This window comes from Perna viridis, chromosome 6, assembly GCF_037379345.1.
Source record: "Perna viridis isolate PV_CMFRI_1.1 ecotype Kerala chromosome 6, ASM3737934v1, whole genome shotgun sequence".
In the NCBI taxonomy this organism is placed as follows: Eukaryota; Metazoa; Mollusca; class Bivalvia; order Mytilida; family Mytilidae; genus Perna; species Perna viridis.
In genome coordinates, this window is record NC_142450.1 from 13565698 (window position 1) to 13585085 (window position 19388).

Genomic DNA, 19388 nt, shown 5'->3' on the forward strand with positions numbered 1-19388 from the left:
CTTTCTGAATGCTAAGTGTCTGCACACGAGTAACTAAATAAAAAATGCGCTTAATTTTAGCATGCTAATTTCCTTTTGAATACTAGTACTTAAGCGTAAAATATAAAATTACGAGTGTCATATCTGAATATACATATCCATGCAGATTAAAGTATCTAAGCATATAACGTGTTAGGTAATGCATTCAGGCACGGATCAAAAGACAGTCGTACCAGGCGAACGACCCATTTCCCAAAAATTGGGAGGAATAGTTTTATTGGCGTGAAATCTTGATTTTTCACGGATTCTACTTCCAATTCTATGCAGCTAATTCTGACTCATTCCTTTCGTTGATTTATTTCTGTTCGTTGTTGGTCAAATAGTTCACGTTCATCAAAGCTGAATGTACTTTTTGTTCCTCTTTCAATGTTATTGTTCTTTTAAATGATTGCGGTAATAACAAGATCTTGATTGCAATTATAAATCATCGGCCATTTTAGCTCTACTAAAATTACCATATACAGGTCCAGATCATATATAATTTTTATGGATGGAAGAGTCTGGCGGTTCTTTCATTTGTTTCGATTCATACAGCAAAAACGTTATTCAATATTGCAAAATATTTAAATAATGCGACTGAATTTTATCCAACCATGACTGAAAAAAAAGTTATATTTGACTTTTTTTATGAACAACACGGCGGGTGTTTCTAGAAATGATAGGGACGCTTACCCTACCGGTGCACCTGATCGATGCTCAAAGGTTTTAGTGGGGTCCGTTATGCTTATTTACTTATGTTACTTTGTATGTATTATTTTGGTTGCTTTTTTTCTTTGTTGTGTTTGTCTGTTTTTCATGTCTGGTCCTTATCCCTGGATTACATTCTTTTGAATTCTGCTAGAATCTTGCTTCCCCAATACTCCCTTACAACATCTATGGATGGAAGAGCTTTGACGGTTCCTTAATTTCTTTTGATTCATACAGCAAAAACGTCATTCAATATTTTAATATTTAATTTATCCAACCATAACTGAAAAAGTTGTATTTGTTCCAAAATGAACACATATTTGAATGATACGATCTAGTAAATGTAAGGTTTGTTGATATGATTTCAAATCCTCTAGAACTCGTCTTCCACGAATCCGATAACGGATGTCCACTTTTAGCAAAATTAATTATTTCTTTTTGCATTATTTGTTGAAACTTCAAGTCGGTATCTTCCGGCGTATAATAGTCCCCAATGCTTCCGAAAAATGCTGTGCTGTCCCACATATGACATGCATATTTAGCCTCAAAAGGAATGCCAACTACGCGTACCGGATGTGACGGTCGAGCAGTCATAACATATTGATAGACAGGCGATGTAAAGCTGTTTGCTAATACATCTGACATTATTTCATTTGGGCAGACCACACGAAGATCTGATGCCATAGTTGTATACTGAAATGCAGGGTCAATGATGCCAGCTGGATAAAGTTCTAGCGCTTGCGCAGATATATTACCGGGGAACGTGTCAAGATAGTTTTTCACAATAGTTTGATACTCGTCCCACGTCCATTCGTTCATATCGTGATGAGATCCACCAATATCAACCTCTTGTGCCGTTGTTCCTGAAAATGATTGGACAATATGAATGAATACTTTCATAAAGACGAGATGTTATACCTACCAACCTTTCGGTGAAGGAGGACAATGTATGTACGAAGTGTAATAAACCACAACCATACGTTTCCGGAAACGATGGACAGATCCAATGTATTTTCCTTCATTTTTTATAAGAGCTCGTTCCCTCTATTATTGAATTGTATGTATATAAACATTGAGCTCTTTGTAACAGAAATTTGGATATGTTATAACATAATAACTTCAAATCAAAGCGTTATACTTGACTAACTTAGTCCTGAAAATTCAGGGAGGCAGATAGAAAAAAAAAAACAAGAAGGTTTCTTAATGCAAGATTTGTGCCAGAAAATAAAAAAAAAGATTCCGAAGCGCCATTAATACGATAATACCAACCTCTTCTGCCATGGTTCTTGAAACTGATCTGACAATATTAATCAAATACCTGTTTTAGTACTTTATTTCTATCCTGTTCGAACACACATCGTTCGACAAAACACACGCTTATTTATACTTCGCACGTAAAGTTTCAAAGATAAAAAAAGCAATAGAAATATGAACTCCCACTAAGCAAAAGTGGAATCATGTGCACCGAAAATGTAAGCATTTCTTCTCTACCACCAGCGGCACCTGCTACATTGCAAATGAGTTAAAGCCGGTAAGAGTCTACCCTCAACATTGCAGCTTTCTGCCAACACAGAGCTACAAACGGTCCCATAAAAAATGGTGCTATTCACACATTCATTTAATTAGATTTTTCAAAAAGTTTCGTGATATCGTAAACAACAACGTAACAATGGCAAGATGGCAATGGTGTAAAATATAATCCGAACTAGATAAATTAAATGTGGAAAATAAAAAAAATAATGGCTGCACATAGGACAATACAATGTACAGGTAAGAATGCTGAACAGTTGATTTTAAACTTCATATCACATGTCAATAAAACATGAAAAAATAAAACGTCCCGGCGTCAAGAATTTACTTTAAAAATTCCACACTCTGGTAGTGTAATTACAAATTTATGATGGAGAAAATACTGAGAGTCAAAAGACGTAGCTCTTGTTGCTCCTCCGACACAATGTTAAAGGAGCTACACCACTGCAGCTAGAAATTGTGAAGTTTCATTACAGTAGGACGTTTGAAATCTCACCGATAATCTCTTCTCCTCTTGAATATTTATATCGGTCATTGAAATTTGGACTACGACCGTAAAACGTCTGTATTAATGATATTAACATTTAACTATTTAAGACTGGATATACCAGAGATTCAGAGGCTTATCTGCCAGTTTCCGTGCTCCAGAAAGAAAGTTAGTGTATATTACATAGGCTATTGTCACTAAGAAAGGGAAGGTTACAATTGAAAAGTCAAAATCATCAAGATTGTCAGGATTTCGAGTATCAATTTTGTATAAGTTAAGGTCTACGTTTGAAGCAAAATTAGGTGTATCACTTGTCTCCTTAATTTCAAGTTAATTTTGGTAAACTATGTATACGTAATTCTTGAAATTATAATTATTCTTACATGATACAGTATTTAGATAAGAGGAAATGAAATTGTAGGACTGAGCCACTTACTTGTTTTTTTTTATAGTAACCCACGCAAAAATATGTCTTCCCAAGTATATAGGAACATAACGGACAAAAATGAAGCACAATGTGTTCCTATTTTCATATCAATGGTATGTTGGTACACCTGTCTCCCAATTTTGACAAAAAAGTTTCTCGACCAAAAATTCAAACATTCTAACAATACAACATCAGATTAAAATTACCTTTTTGTTAGAATTAACTTGATATGGTTTTTCACGCAGCATTGGCAGTGTATAGTACAAGGTAGAAGATTCAAAATTTTGTTTTAAACCTGTAATAGGTAAAGGCTACTTTGAGAAATGCAATTTACACTCCAGGTTTTTGGAATTTTGCGTATCCACATCTGATTCACGCCACATATAGATTAGTTGTTACGTTCTCACAGTAACTCTCAAGTGCACATATAAGTGCCGAAAGTTAAGTAATAAAATGCCTTTAAAGGTGCTATATTATGCCTTTCAAAGGCAAGCAAAAATACCTCTTTTTAATAGGACATTCGTGAAGTTACTTAAAAGGTGGAGATAATATAAATACATAAAGAACATGTAACACATATCTATAAAACTACCTACCAATCATAAGAGGGACATCGATTCCTTTTCCATTTTTCCACATATCAAAAGGTGGCTCAGGAACAACATATCCTAATATGAAAAAAAAATAGGTTTTCGCATGATTTTTGGCTTCCACCATATGTAACCGAGAACAAACGTAAGTCTTTCGTTCATTAGTGAGTTCCTACAAATGAAGACACTGTGTTCTCTGCTTGCCTTGGTGTACATGTATTTTGATAAAAATTGCAAATCTAATGTAATATGATGGTGATAGTGAGATAGTGCAATGTCAAGATCACTGGAACCGAAAATACAATTTTCATATGAATATAATTTAATTTAAGACACGCTTTCTTATTGGATAAACAATTTTGTCAACTATTCCATAGACTAAATTTTGTTATGCGACTGTCACGTAATCATCCTTTTTTTGATGATTTACTCGTTAAATGTTGATTAAAATTGAGTTACAAGGAACGACCGTTATATTTTTCGGTCTATTTGAAATAACCTCAATGACGTGGAGCACACTTAAAATTAATTTTCTACTCAGGTTATTAAGTGTGCAACGCGTGATTGCCGTAATTTCTTCATAGACCGTAGAAATACATTAGTGAAATATTCAGAAGATATATACACATGTGGTATTATGCATGTATATCGTAACTACAATTTACAGTTACCATTTTATATGATTTAGGTATGATTAATGGTTATAAATATTTTAGTTTAACATGTATTTATTGATTCATTTTCATTCATTTCTTTTCTGCATGCACGGTTTGACCTTCAACAGTAAGGCTAGGGGCCGAAATAATGGCCGAACTTTTGAAAAGTAGTATTGAAATTATAATTGGTATTAAGTCTGTTAATCCCAGATCTGGGTTGTGTGAAAGAGCAGTAAACAGGTTCTAGAGACTGATACGCATTCATGAAAAACTCTTACCATTCTTCTGGCCACTTCCACTATATGCTAAATGATGGGGATAACTTCTACAATTTAAGAAGGTGCGATCCAAACTTTAGTTTCGTAATTTTTATTTTGATGGATGAATGGTTCAAAGGTCCCCTATAAAAAGGTTGAAGCCGTAGGTCGTTTTTGACTTTGTAAAAGCCACAAACAATTTGTCAGTGATTAATCTACACGATTTAAATTCTTACAATATTTAAAAACTGCTCGGGTTTGTAATTTCGCCCCTCATTTCAGGTATTGTCTGCGGTACCTTTAAGCACCACACCTATCGGGTCAGTTTTCAAGAAAATCTTCTGAAACGCCCCTTACTTGCATTTTCTTTTTGTCACTAAACATAACTCACGCTTACCATCAACAATACATATTGCACCATAAAAGTGACCTTTCATCGGCAAATCTGATTGGCCAGACATTCTCCAGTATGGATAAACATCCCAAGGAACAGCTCTTACCACGTCTTCTGCCGGGATGTTATTCAGACAGTTTATATCACTGCATCCAGTATTACTTAGAAATATTTGGTTATCATTTGAAGCATCATGTAATGTTTTGTTGTAAACGGGTGATGCACTCATCATCCATGCGCGATGAAATAATCCTTTTGATAACGGTGATGCAAGGAGACCAACGATGCTTGTTCCTCCAGAACTCTGACCAAACACTGTCACCTAAAATGTAGGTAAATATATAACACCAATTAGAGTACCATGTATATTATGAACTGCCGACACAGTCCGCATGATTTAAGAAAACTTAAGTTTCTTAAAATAATACAAAGTCATCTACAATATACCACAACTATGAGTAACCTCACTGAATGATAACCCTGTTTGCAATATTAAACAAAAAGAAAAGAAAAGAAAAAGAAAAACCTTATGTTGAAATAATTCCCTTTTAATCACCAAGTTACAGTTATTTTGAATAATTCACATCTGTACGTGTTGCCCACTTTCAAACATAGTTTCATCAACTTCCGTAAATAGGTGAATACGAGGAATACAATTTGCTGACTGCTGACGTGGTACTTTGACATGTAGTCGGACGAGAATTTAGGGTATCCGTATTACCCTGCATTGTGTGAAAGGGAGTTAAAAGTATAACTGATAATGATTTACGGGAACTTGTTTCATAGTTTCAATAAAAAATCCGTACCAAGTTTGGATCGCCACCAAAGTTTCTTATATTCTTCTGAACCCATCTCATCGCAGACTGTTGGTCCATGAAGCCGTAATTCCCAGAAGTGTTAGTCGATGAATTTTGACTCAAAATGTCTAAAGCCATGAAGCCAAATGCATGTAAACGGTAGTTCATACTAACATACACCGCATTAGTGTCAATAGCAAGTTTTCCATTCGGGCAATTGGAAGGCCAATTTCCATTATAAACTTGTAGACTTCCGCCGTGAATCCAAACCATAACGGGCAACTTTGCAGTCGGATTTATTGTCGGAGTCCATACATTCAAAAATAAACAATCTTCGCTTCCTATGATTTGACTGTCGTTATGTGGATTTCGTTGCATACATGTATGTCCGAAAGATGTCGCATTGAACACCCCACTCCAGCATGTTTTAGCCACATTGCTTAGAGGAACAGGAGGCTTCCAACGTCTTTCGCGCAATGGTGGTAATGCAAACGGAATTCCTTTGAAGACATACGCAGAGTTGTCTAGTGTTCCCACCACTGGTCCGCAATCTGTATTCACAGTAGGTTGATCTGGGATTAAAAAGCACAAGTTACCAACAATCTTGAGCAAAAAAAGTAACCAGAAGATAGTATGCATAGTTGACGAAATTCAACTATGAATATTCTACTTTGGAAATCACTTCATTTATAGGGCTGTAATAGCCCACTATCTGAACGTCTGTGAGTATGTTTGTACATGAACACCTGATACATGCATGTTTCAATCGATAACACAGTTTATTAGTAGTACATGTATTTCTATAAATTCTACTTAATGTTTGCCATTGTATGGGAAGATGTATATATATAGTAAAAAGTGCTTTTCTCGTTGATTTGTAAACTCGATATAAAGCTACATTTATGTTTAATTTACATTATTATATAATGGCAGTAATTTATCACATGCGGGTCCGGGGGTCAAAAGGATAGGCCGGAAGCAGCGCTAACCTTGTTGTAAAAGCGACTAAATAGTGCTCAAAAATCTGGTCGGGGGGGGGGGGGCTATGGCACTCTGCTCACAAATAAATTGGGTGGTGTCCCAAAGGTGGTCGAATGGGGTACCCCTGGTATGTTTGCATGCTGGGGTCGTCAGGCCATAATACGGAAAACTAGACCGCAAAGTATAGTGGTGCAACGTGTGGGGAAAGATGCCACGTTTCTCGCATGTCACAAAAAACCTTGCTGTAGTATTCAATCGGAGTGGAAACGTTTGCTCTCGGCCACAGGATGCTAAATTGCCCCGACCGTACCTACCTCTCCCTATATCCAGCGGCAATAAAAAATTGTCGACCCTATAATCCGTGTATGTTATTCCATTTTTCATTTCATCATCATTTGATGTTCATTTTATTGGATTTCTTGTTTTATTTTCATTGTTTAGTGGATATATCTGAAATATTGCTGCTTTGGCGTTTCACAACAACAATCAATCAAACAATCGAATTTTCTCACTGTGTAATAAATAGACTCTTTTGTGTTAAGTTCTTGAGCATGTCAAATATACACTTCCGCGAGGTAGGGCTTGGGTAGAACAAAATAATTTGAGATTTTGGAAATAAATATGAAGGCCAAAATGATAATGTTATCAAATTGGGAGTGGAGAGGTAACAAGTTAGTGACCATTGTTTACCGCTTCAGCGTACGATTTTCTAGCCTTTTTTTCATTCCTCAAACTAATTAAAATATAAATAATAATAGGATTGTTAATTGGAAAAGAGGGAATAACCAAAATATGATCACGAGTGCCGAAGAATGTTTAGATTAAACGGTGCTGGGAACTTTTTTTTCAGTTTTAAAAATCTTCACATTATGGCACGATCAAATCATGGAGATCAGGATTCCTTGTTCTATTAAAGTTATCAACTGATCACAAATGTAAATTGTGATTTTCGTAAGATTTTTCATTTATTACAATGTATAAAGTAATACTGTCACATTACATGTATATGAAGTTTCCTTGTTTCAACTAACAGTTGGTCTATTTGATAAAAAAATTAAATTGAATCAGCATTGTGCTTCGTCACTAAATCTGACAATTCCAGATATTCATTTATTTATTCGTATCACGCTACTCCAGGCGGAGTCAACTTAGATTCATTATTATTGTTTGGTTTGGCCGTTAGTACTGCGGACAGGTATTAAAAAGTGCATTAGTTTTCGATTTAAATGGACCTATAGGGTATACGGCTATATCATATCAATGTATTTTTTGAATATCGTACTTATCAAAGTAAAAAAGTTACAAATAAAAAAAAACACTACGTTCTCGATTCAATTTGCAACATGAGTTTTGCAAATTGTGTTTCGAATATTTTAACTATTATTTATACTTAAATTGTAAAGTACCAAAATCACTTTCCGAACAACCTGTCCTGTTTCCGAACTATTGGTACAACGTAGCATGACTATTATCCAAGGTGATTTATTTTTATGATATAATTAATATTTTACATGCTTTTTAAGCTGATAGATAATAGTGTGGCACAGTCTTCTGATCTGTTATTAAATAACTGAGTGCCTTCATAAAGTTCGTTTTGAGGAAAAGGCAGGGACCAGGATATCCATAATCAAGACAAAGCACCATATGATACATAAAATAATTATAAAAATAACATATATAGTCAAAGAATTAATGAGCAAGTAAAACCCTGTCTTGATGAAAAAAAAAGAGAAAAAGAAGAAAAACTGCGGGTATGGACCAGGATTTTGACATCTTTTCTGTTTTTTTCTTTCTGTATTTTTTTTATAAATTGTGTCTTACCGGATTTAAACGTAGAAAAAAAACTCCAGCATTACCAAAAAATCTAGTAAATAAAATTTAAAAATAACGTTGCAAATACTTTTTTGTAAATGGCTTATTTCAAATAAAATCGACCTTTGTTATCCCATAAACGATCAAATGTTTCCAAGAAATGAGTGAATTTTCTTAGCTAGGCAAGGATCACGGTTTTTGTCCCTCGCTTTGCGTAAAGGAGGGGGCTGGACCATAAGCCTTGGCTAGCGGAGATGCTTTTACAGTTGTATGTGGTAAATCCCATATTCAGTTTAATTTTTGTTAGTATTTCGATTTTAACCTATCAAGAGTTCGAGAAGTGAACCATAAAAAGGCTAACTAATTCACAACAGACTTAATGCACAATCCATTTTTCCTAATTGTTCTCCACATGTATGTTAATGCCGCAAGAAGTTAGTTAATAGCAACTTGTAAAGAGTAAATAGCTAATGATAGATCATACCCCTTACTTGTTGTAAACGTTTTGATCAGAACCCCCTCCTTTTTTATAATTGTCTTGATCTGCCCCTGTTTTGGACAGTGATGTTTACTTTGAACTAATGTTCTATAATAACCTCGTTTCCATTGTTCTATTCATTCCGTTTAGAGGATATTGCATTACAGCCATTAGTCTAGTGAAAATTCGATTGGTTGTTTGATTGATTGATTGTTGTTTAACGCCAAAGCAGCAATATTTCAGCTATATCCGCCAGACAATGAACATGAAACATGAAATGAATTATAAAATGAACTTGAAATGATGACGAAATGAAAAATGGGATAACATACCAGGATTCTAGGGTTGACACTGGATTAGGGAGAGGTAGGTAGGGCCGAGAGAAAACGTTTCCTCTCCGATTGAATACTACAGCAGCGTTTTATTGACGTGCGAGAAATTTGGCATCTTTCCCCACACGTTGCACCAGTATAGTTTGCGGTCTCTGTGTGCAGAGCGCTATTACCCCCCCCCCCACTATTTAGTCGCTTTTTACAACAAGCTTAGCGCTGCTACGGGCCTATCCTTTTGACCCCCGGACCCGCATGTGATAAATTACTGACATTATATAATAATGTGAATTAAACATAAATGTAGCTTTTTATCGAGTTTACAAATCAACGAGAAAAGAATTTTTTACTATATATCTTCCCATACAAGGGCAAACATTACGTAGAATTTATAGAAATACATGTACTACTAATAAACTGTGTTATCGATTGAAACATGCATGTATCAGGTGTTCATGTATAAACATACTCACAGACGTTCAGATAGTGGGCTATTACAGCCCTATAAATGAACTGATTTCCAAAGTAGAATATTCATAGTTGAATTTCGTCAACTATGCATACTATCTTCCGGTTACTTTTTTGCTCAAGATTGTTGGTAACTTATGCTTTTTAATCCCAGATCAACCGACTGTGAATACAGATTGCGGACCAGTGGTCGGATCACTAGACAACTCTGCGTATGTCTTCAAGGGAATTCCGTTTGCATTACTACCATTGCGCGAAAGACGTTAGAAGCCTCCTGTTCCTCTAAGCAAGGTTGCTAAAACATGCTGGAGTGGGGTGTTCAATGCGACATCTTTTGGACATACATGTATGCAACGAAATCCACATAACGACAGTAAAATCATAGGAAGCGAAGATTGTTTATTTTTGAATGTATGGACTCCGACAATAAATCCGACTGCAAAGCTGTCCGTTATGGTTTGGATTCACGGCGGAAGTCTACACATTTACAATGGAAATTGGCCTTCCAATTGCCCGTAAATCATTATCAGTTATACTTTTAACCCCCTTTTAACACAATGCAGGGTAATACGGATACCCTAAATTCTCGCCCGACTGCATGTCAAAGTACAACGTCAGCAGTCAACAAATTGCACTTCTCGTATATATCTATTTACGGAAGTTGATGAAACTACGTATGAAAGTGGGCAATACGTATTGATGTGAATTATGCAATTTTTTTTGTTTAGTATTGCAAACAGGGTTATCATTCAGTGAGGTTACTCATAGTTGTGGTATATTGTATTATGAATTTGTATTATTTTGCTAACTTATTTTTTGCAATTTACTCACGAGGACTGAGTTCACAATATACATGGTAGTCTAATTGGTGTTATATATTTACCTACATTTTAGGTGACAGTGTTTGGTCAGAGTTCTGGAGGAACAAGCATCTTTGGTCCCATTGCATCACCGTTATCAAAAGGATTATTTCATCGCGCATGGATGATGAGTGCATCACCCATTTACAACAAAACATTACATGATGCTTCAAATGATAACCAAATATTTCTAAGTAATACTGGATGCAGTGATATAAACTGTCTGAATAACATCCCGGCAGAAGACGTAGTCAGAGCTGTTCCTTGGGATGTTTATCCATACTGGAGAATGTCTGGCCAATCAGATTTGCCGATGAAAGGTCACTTTTATGGTGCAATATGTATTATTGATGGTAAGCGTGAGTTATGTTTAGTGAAAAAAGAAAATGCAAGTAAGGGGCGTGTCAGAAGATTTTTTTGTAAACTGACCCAATAGGTGTGGTGCTAAAGGATACTGAAGACAATGCCTGAAATGAGGGACGAAATTACAAACCCGAGCAGTTTTTAAATGGTGTAAGAATTTAAATCGTGTAGATTAATCACTGACAAATTGTTTGTGGCTTTAGCAAAGTCAAAAACGACATACGGCTTCAACCTTTTTATAGGGGATCTTTGGGCCATTCATCCATCAAAATAAAAATAACGAAACTAAAGTTTGGATCGCACCTTCTTAAATTGTAGAAGTTATCCCCCATCATTTAGCATATAGTAGAAGTGGGCAGAAGAATGGTAAGAGATTTGTCATGAATGCGTATCAGTCTCTAGAACCTGTTTACTGCTCTTTCACACAACCCAGATCTGGGATTAACAGACTTAATATCAATTATAATGTCAATACTACTTTTCAAAAGTTCGGCCATTATTTCGGCCCCTAGCCTTATTCTAGAAGGTCAAATCGTGCATGCAGAAAAAAATTAATGTAAATGAATCAATAAATACATATTAAACTAAAACATTTGTAACCATTAATCATACACTAAATCATATAAAATTGTAACTGTAAATTGCATGTGTATATATCTGCTGAGTGTTTCACTAATATATTTTTTCGGTCTATGAAGAAATTACTGCAATCACGTGTTGCACACTTAATAACCTGCGTAGCAAATTATTTTTAAGTGGGCTCCACGTCACTGAGGTTATTTCAAATAGAACGAACAATATAACGGTCGTCATCCTTGTATTCAATTAATCAGCATTTAACGAATAAATCATTAAAAAGGGGATGATTACATCACAGTCACATAACAAAATTTAGTCTAGTTATATTGACAAAATTTTCCATCCAATAAGCGCGTTACATATTAAATTAAATTATATTCATATGAACATTGTATTTTCGGTTTCAGGGATCTTGACCTTTCACTATCTTACTATCATCGTCATATCACATTAGATTTGCAATTTTTATCAAAATACATATTCACTCAGGCAAGCAGAAAACATATTTTCTTCATTTGTAGAAACCCACTAATGAAGGAACGACTTATTTGTTTTCTTGATTACATATGATGGAAGTCGAAAATCGTGCAAACCTATTTTTTTCATTTAGGATACCATGTTCCTGAGTCACCTTTTGATATGTGGAAATATGGAAAAGGAACCGATGTCCCTCTTATGATTGGTAGGTAGTTTTATAAATATGTGTTACCTGTTCTTCATGTATTTATATTATCCCCCCCTTTTCAGTAACTTCACGAATGTCCTATTAAAAAGAGGTATATTGCTGGTCTTTGAAAGGCATAACATAGCACCTTTAAAAGCATTTTATTACTTAACTTTCGACACTTGTATGTAGACTTGAGAGTTACTGTGAGAACCCTTAATGTCTATATGGCGTGAATCAGATGTGGATACTCAAAAATACGAAAGACCTACTGGAGTGTAAATTATATTTCTTCAAGTAGCCTTATCCATCCTTTTACATGTTTAATACAAAATTTTGAATCTTCTACCTTGTACTATACACTGCCACACAACAAGCCCATTCCGCGAGAAAAAAAAACATATAAAGTTAATTCTCACAAAAATGTAATTTAGGTTGATGTTGTATTGTTAGTATGTTTGAATTTTTGAATTTATGGTCGGAAAACTTTTTTGTCAAAATTAGAGGACAAGTGTACCAACATACCATTGGAATGAATATAGGAACAAATTGTGCTTCATTTTTATAAAAAGAAACAAGACAAGTAGCTCAGTCCTACAATTTCAGTTCCTGTTATTTAAATACAGTATCATGTAAAAATAATTATAATTTCATGAATTACTTATACATATTTTACCAAGATGAACTTGAAATTAAGGAGACAAGTGATATACCTAATTCTGCTTCATACGTAGACCTTAACTTATTCAGAATTGATCCTTGAAATCCTAACAATCTTGATGATTTTGACTTTTCAATTGTAAACTTCCCCTTTTTTAGTGACAATAGCCTATGGAATGTACATTTCACAGTTGATCTGTTCCTGTCGACTTATGATCTATACACTAACTTTCTTTCTAGAGCACGGAAACTGTTAGATAAGCCTCTAAATCAGGGATATGTCCAGTTTTAAATAGTTAAACGTTAATATTATTTATACAGACGTTTTACGGTCGTAGTCTAAATTTCATTGACCGAAATGAATATCACAGAGGAGAAAAGCTCCTTTGACATTGTGTCGGAGGAGCTACAAGAGCGACGTCTTATGACTCTCAAAAGTATTTTCTCCATCGCAAATTCTTAATTACACTACCACAGTGTGGAATTGTTTTAGTAAATTCTTGACGATAAAATTAGATATTTATATCATTTCCTTGGAAATTATGAAGTTTAAGATCAACTGTTCAGCATTCTTACATTTATATTGTGTTGCCATATATGCAGACATGTTTTTTTTTTATTTTCCACATTTAGTTTATCTATTTCGGATTATATTTTGCACCATTGCCATCTTGCCATTGTTATTTGTTTAACTATTTCACGGAACTTCTTAAAAATCTAATTACAAGAATGTGTGAATCGCTCCATTATTTTTATGGGAACTTTCTGTAGCTCTGTTTTCACAAAGTGTTTTGAAGCTGCAATGTTGCGGCTAGACTCTTACCGGGTTTTACTCATTTGCAATGTAGCAGGTGCCGCTGGTAGAGAAGAAATGCTTACACTTCCGGTGCACATGATTCCACTTGTGCTTTGTGAGAGTTCATATTTCTAGTGCTTTTTTTATCATTGAAACTTTACGTGCGAAGTATAAATAAGCATGTGTTTTGTCGAACGATGAGGATTCGAACGGGCTAGAAGAGGGTAAAGTTCTCAAAAAGATATTTCATTCATATTGTCCAATCAATTTCAGGAACTACGGCACAAGAGGTTGATATTGGCGGATCTCATCACGATATGAACGAATGGACGTGGGACAAGTATTTAACTATTGTGAAAAACTATCTTGACACTTTCCTCAGTAATATATTTGCACAAGCGCTATGGCATCAGATCTTCGAGTGATCTGCCCAAATGAAATAATGTCAGATGCATTAGCAAACAGCTTTACATCGCCTGTCTATCAATATGTTATGACTGCTCGACCGTCACATCCGGTACGCGTAGTCGGCATTCCTTTTTAAGCTAAATATGCATGTCATATGTGGGACAGCACAGTATTTTCCGAAAGCATTGGGGACTATTGTACGCCGGAATATACCGACTTATTATTGGAAAAGTTTGCTAACTTCATGCATAATTAGGATAAAACAAGCTATTTATAGCCTTGTATCCCGCTTTTTCACCCGTCCACCCTCCCCTTTTTAATCACTGGAACCGCCCTTGCTGTTGAATTTATCTGCTTATTGGTAATTATAAGATCTTTATTGTAAATATAAATCATCGGCGGCCATTTCCGCTCCATTAAAATAACTATATACAGGTGCAGATCATATACATTTTTCGCCCAAGATGTAATGACTTAAGTTATTTTCCCATTGGTGACACCAACAAAGAAAAAAGAGAGAGAGAAAACATAATTTTCGGGAATACATCCAGACAAATGCTTAAGAACACGAAGTTAATGATATTCAGTATAGTATAACACATATTGATTGTAGTTAAAAGGTGGTATACATGCACTAGATCACCATACTCAGACTTTGTCTCTGGTAATATTCTTCCTTCGTGAAATAATTCAGTACCAAAGAAGTCATTCGCCGAGTCTACTCTACAAAGGTATGCATATCTTATACACTTCAGAAAATACCCCTGTCGAAAACACCAAATTTAAGCGTTTCTACATTGCGCAATACATCTTGAGCAGTAATGGCTGTTACATGCTCAAATCCATTTATTTACAGACATATCACATTAATCGAGATATGAACTACATGTCTATGTCATAAGTTCAGATAAGCTATAGTCAATGACTATTGGACATTAGTAACTGTAATAGTATTTGATGATTGGGAGTTTTTAACGGCCTTGAATACCAATATAGACCTCTCACCGTCGATGTTAGTGGTTAGTAGAACTAACTGGTGTTGGTAGCAGAGCCCGTCCATGGAGATATCTGACCGAAAAACTCGGGCACAGGTGCTATGTAGACGCTCTGACCTGTACTGCCAGACCCCACTTGGATCTGGTAGTGTTTTCCCACATTTCCTCTCTCGTTTTTTTAATTTCTAACGGTTCCCCACTTTAGCTGTCTTAGAAGTACGTCTACGAACAAACTTCGAAATATTACAATGTATTTGAAGATTAATAATTTTATTTTATTGTGCCACACCATTGCCTTTATAATGTTTAAATGATGTGTAGCTTTTGCAAATATTTTGCAAAAAAATAACAATTCACATTTTAGAAATTCAAAATACGTTTTGTTTATTTCTTTTATTCTGGTTATGTAATAAAATATAAGAAATATTTAAAAAGCTATAGGAAAAATAGATAATGCGATGAAATAACGGGCGACAATTAACATTTTAAACTTTCCTCCCCTTCCATAGTCCTAGCGATACGTATTTCTTCGTAACCGAACGAACGGTACGTATGATATCATTAATTCGATTTTCAGTTTAATAAATAAAAGGTCCAGTTTGTAGAGGTATTACAATTAATTTTGATTATAATTTCAATGAAAATGAAAAGAGTTAAACCCTAGTTTGAGCATTATTGCTACTATAATTGAGGTCATTCAAAATAACAAACAGACGATTCCTGTTGATACGTTCTTCCGTTCGTCAATTCAGTGGAAATAATCTCTACTAGTCCATTTGCATGTCGCTGTGTTTGGATTACAAACATCACAGTTATCAATCAATTAACTTGACATGAAGTCTAAATGGAAGAGAAACAAACAAAATTGACCTGGTTTTAAGTGCATGCGTTTAAATCTAAATATTGTATACAAGCGTATCTCTGTAATTAAGGACAAAATAATCAACAAAAACCTGCTAAAACAACAAACACGCACACCAAGAGAACATACAGTCATATGTCTTTCCCATTTGGCAAATACACAACAAACCAGTCATATATGGATGGTAGAGTCTGGCGGTTCCTTCATTTGTTTCAATTCATATAGCAAAAACGTTATTCAATATTGCAAAATATTGAAATAATGCAACGTTAATTTAGCCAACCATAACTGAAAAAGTTATATTTGACTTTTTATGAACAACTCGACGGGTGTTTCTAGAAAAGATAAAGACGCTTACCATACCGGTGCACCTGATCAATGCTCAAAGTTTTTAGTGGAGTCCGGTATGCTCATTTACTTTTGTTACTTTGTATGTATCATTTTGGTTGCTTTATGTTCTTTGTTGTGTTTGTCTGTTTTTCATGTCTGGTCTTTGTCCCTGAATAACATTCGTTTGATTTCCGCTATAACCTTGGTTTCCTTGGATACTCTCTTACAACATATATGGATGGAAGAGCCTGACGGTTCCTAAATTTCTTTCGATTCATACAGCAAAAACGTCATTCAATATTTTAATATTTAATTTATTCAACCATAACTGACAAAGTTAAATTTGTTCCAAAATGAACACATATTTAAATGATAAGAACTAGTAAATGTATGGTTTGTTGATATAATTTCAAATCCTCTAGAGCTTGTCTTCCACGAAACCGATAACGGATTCCAGTTTTAGCCAAATTAAGTATTTCTTTTTGCAAGGGAACCACGATTTTAGCGGAAATCATAAGAATGTAATCCAGGGACAAAGACCAGACATGGAAAACAGAAAAACACAACAAAGTACATAAAGCCACCTAAATAATAAATACAAAGTGACGAATGTAAATGAGCAACCCGGACTCCACTAAAAACTGGGAACATGGACCAGGTGCACTGATTTTGTAAGCGTCTTCTGCTTTTCTAGAAACACCCGCCGTTGTTCATAAAAGGTCAAGTCGCGGATAGTTGTAAATTTGCAAAATTAGGAAAGACATATGACTGTATATATTTGTGTGTGTTGTTAGTTTAGTAGGTTTTATTAATATTTTTTTTCATTAATGCATATTAGCATATTCTTTCATTCCTCAGTTACAGAGATACAGGGGTATGCAATATTTAGACAATATTAGATTTAAATGTACGCACTTTTCAAATAGAAGAAAATACAATAAAAATCACGGATTGTACTAGATAACGATATAAAATGTTTCGCGTCTGAAATAGCTTCGAGACACTATTTAAGGTCTTTTATTTATGGACCTTTTAGAACTTGCTTTATGGAATGGGTTTTGACCATCATGGAAGATGTGGTGACCTGTAGAATTTTAATTGTTTGTTGCTTGGCATTTGGTGGATGACTATCTCATTGGCAATCATACAACATCACAATTTGTTTTATATTAACAATTGCTTATTTACTTGCGTTTCCATGTGCGTGTTATTTTGTTTAATTCGCATTCTTGTATGTGTCTATTTTACTTGTCTGGTCGTTTTTATTGGAATGTATTCTTTCTGATTACAATTCGAACATTGGTTTCCTTGATTGTCCCTTAAAAACTGTGACAACCAGGCTAGCTGAATTTAAACATATCAATCGCATTGCTCTAGCACCATAATGTATACTTATTTGTATTAAAATATGAATTTATAATACTAAAGGTCAAAAATGAGGAATTTCGGATCAAATACATTCTGTTACGGAACCCGATGGAAAATGTACAAACTATTGGGTATTAAACGGATTCATTTTTGGATTAAAATTATCTAAGTATTACGACATTGGTGAAAGTAATTTACCTTAATAATCCAAAATATTTGTGGAATGAAAGAGTATGTTTTCATTCATTTATGACAAAATCAATTAATATTTTTTTACTATAATTTTATCTACTAACATGTATAAATATGCATGAGTTCAATAAATGTGAATAACTAGTATATGTTTCTATAGTAGTGGTGTTTTATTGAGTTTGAAGCGACGTTTTTGTTTTATTTGTCAAAATTGTATATTGAAATGCACTACGAGATTGATTGTGGTCTCGTACCTGCATGTTTGTGTACTAGTAAAACAGGTCGAGGCCACTAGAATCTTGATGTTCTGCAGAATGGCATACCTCTTAGACTAAATAAATATCAATTATAAGCTCCCAGGTGACCTATGATTAGTTAGACCGTCAGAAGATTTGTTGGGGGTGATACGTTAGTCGAATCCCTCCAACAGACTGTCTGAATAATTATAGATGGTTACCGGACCTTTTTAACATTTTTGTACGACTTTGCTTATCTACATTATGGGGAAATAAATTAATTAATCTTTGTATCGAACTATATTTCTGTGAAGTTATTTTGAAAATCATTCAGATTTGCCTGCTCACATATATCAGCAAACCAGGTAAAATCTATTTTTGTCTTGGTGTCCTGGTCAAATGTACACACTGGGCGGTGGCGTGATTGACCTTCATTGAGATTTAAATCAGTCTCAGCGTCATTCTGCAATTATTGTTATAAATGGCGGATGGGTTTTTCGTAATTTGCTAATTGCTACTTCCGTTATTTGGACGAACGGTTTTATCCAATCAAGACTGGTCTACACAACGAAAACAAAATATGTTTAATGGCCATTCACCTTAATTATCAGTTTTTCGGTTATGTTTAAGTTCCGATTCCATTTTATTTCAAATACATATTGGGTTCATATGATATTCTATCGATCCCAAACTTACATGAGAAAAATATGGCAATTTGACATGGCCGTAAGTATTTTACTTTGACGGAGGCACACGCTTTCTTCCAAGAGCTGTTATTATCTAATAAAACAATGCACTGACGGTCAATCGGTTCATGGAAATACTACTTAGATTGTATGCAATAATTTTGATATTCTATGACAAAAATAAGGCTATATTGAAAGTAGGAGGCAGAGATATCAATTGAAAATATACCTAAAATTGTATTAATACGCGTAAGAAAAACTTATAGTAAACATGCAATAATGACGTATTCAGGATTCATATTGTCATATTGACTTGATTGGTAGGTCATTCCGGGTCATCTTCTACACGTGTACAGGTACTAAAGGTCCTTATATTGTGAACTCCCAATCTGTGCAAATGTTTTGTAGTACTTGTCCAAGTACATGCAGGTTATATTTATCAATAAACTATGTTACC

General features: G+C 34.7%; 1 protein-coding gene and 1 pseudogene across 1 annotated transcript; one reads left to right on the forward strand and one right to left on the reverse strand.

The window, feature by feature from the left end:
- Window positions 1-982: 982 nt before the first annotated feature.
- On the reverse strand, window positions 983-6547 carry LOC148613727 (uncharacterized). The gene is made up of 4 exons (XM_088587294.1): window positions 5874-6547; window positions 5071-5389; window positions 3767-3838; window positions 983-1589 (listed from the first exon to the last, which is right to left on the reverse strand). The coding sequence occupies exons 1-4, from the start codon at window positions 6501-6503 to the stop codon at window positions 991-993; spliced, it is 1620 nt and encodes a 539-aa protein (XP_088443420.1). The 5' UTR covers window positions 6504-6547; the 3' UTR covers window positions 983-990.
- Window positions 6548-10345: 3798 nt separating this feature from the next.
- LOC148613728 (neurotactin-like) lies at window positions 10346-14518 on the forward strand (annotated as a pseudogene).
- The last annotated feature ends 4870 nt before the right edge of the window (window positions 14519-19388 follow it).

Bases quoted from the DNA above. Each gene is read 5' to 3' on its own strand.
- LOC148613727 (XM_088587294.1), bottom strand. From the start codon at position 6,503: ATGCATACTATCTTCTGGTTACTTTTTTTGCTCAAGATTGTTGGTAAC. The intron at 3,839-5,070 runs GTAAGCGTGAGT...TTTTCATATTAG, and splicing joins TGCAATATGTATTGTTGATG to GATATGTTGTTCCTGAGCCA. The intron at 1,590-3,766 runs GTAGGTAGTTTT...AATCATTTTCAG, and splicing joins CGATGTCCCTCTTATGATTG to GAACAACGGCACAAGAGGTT.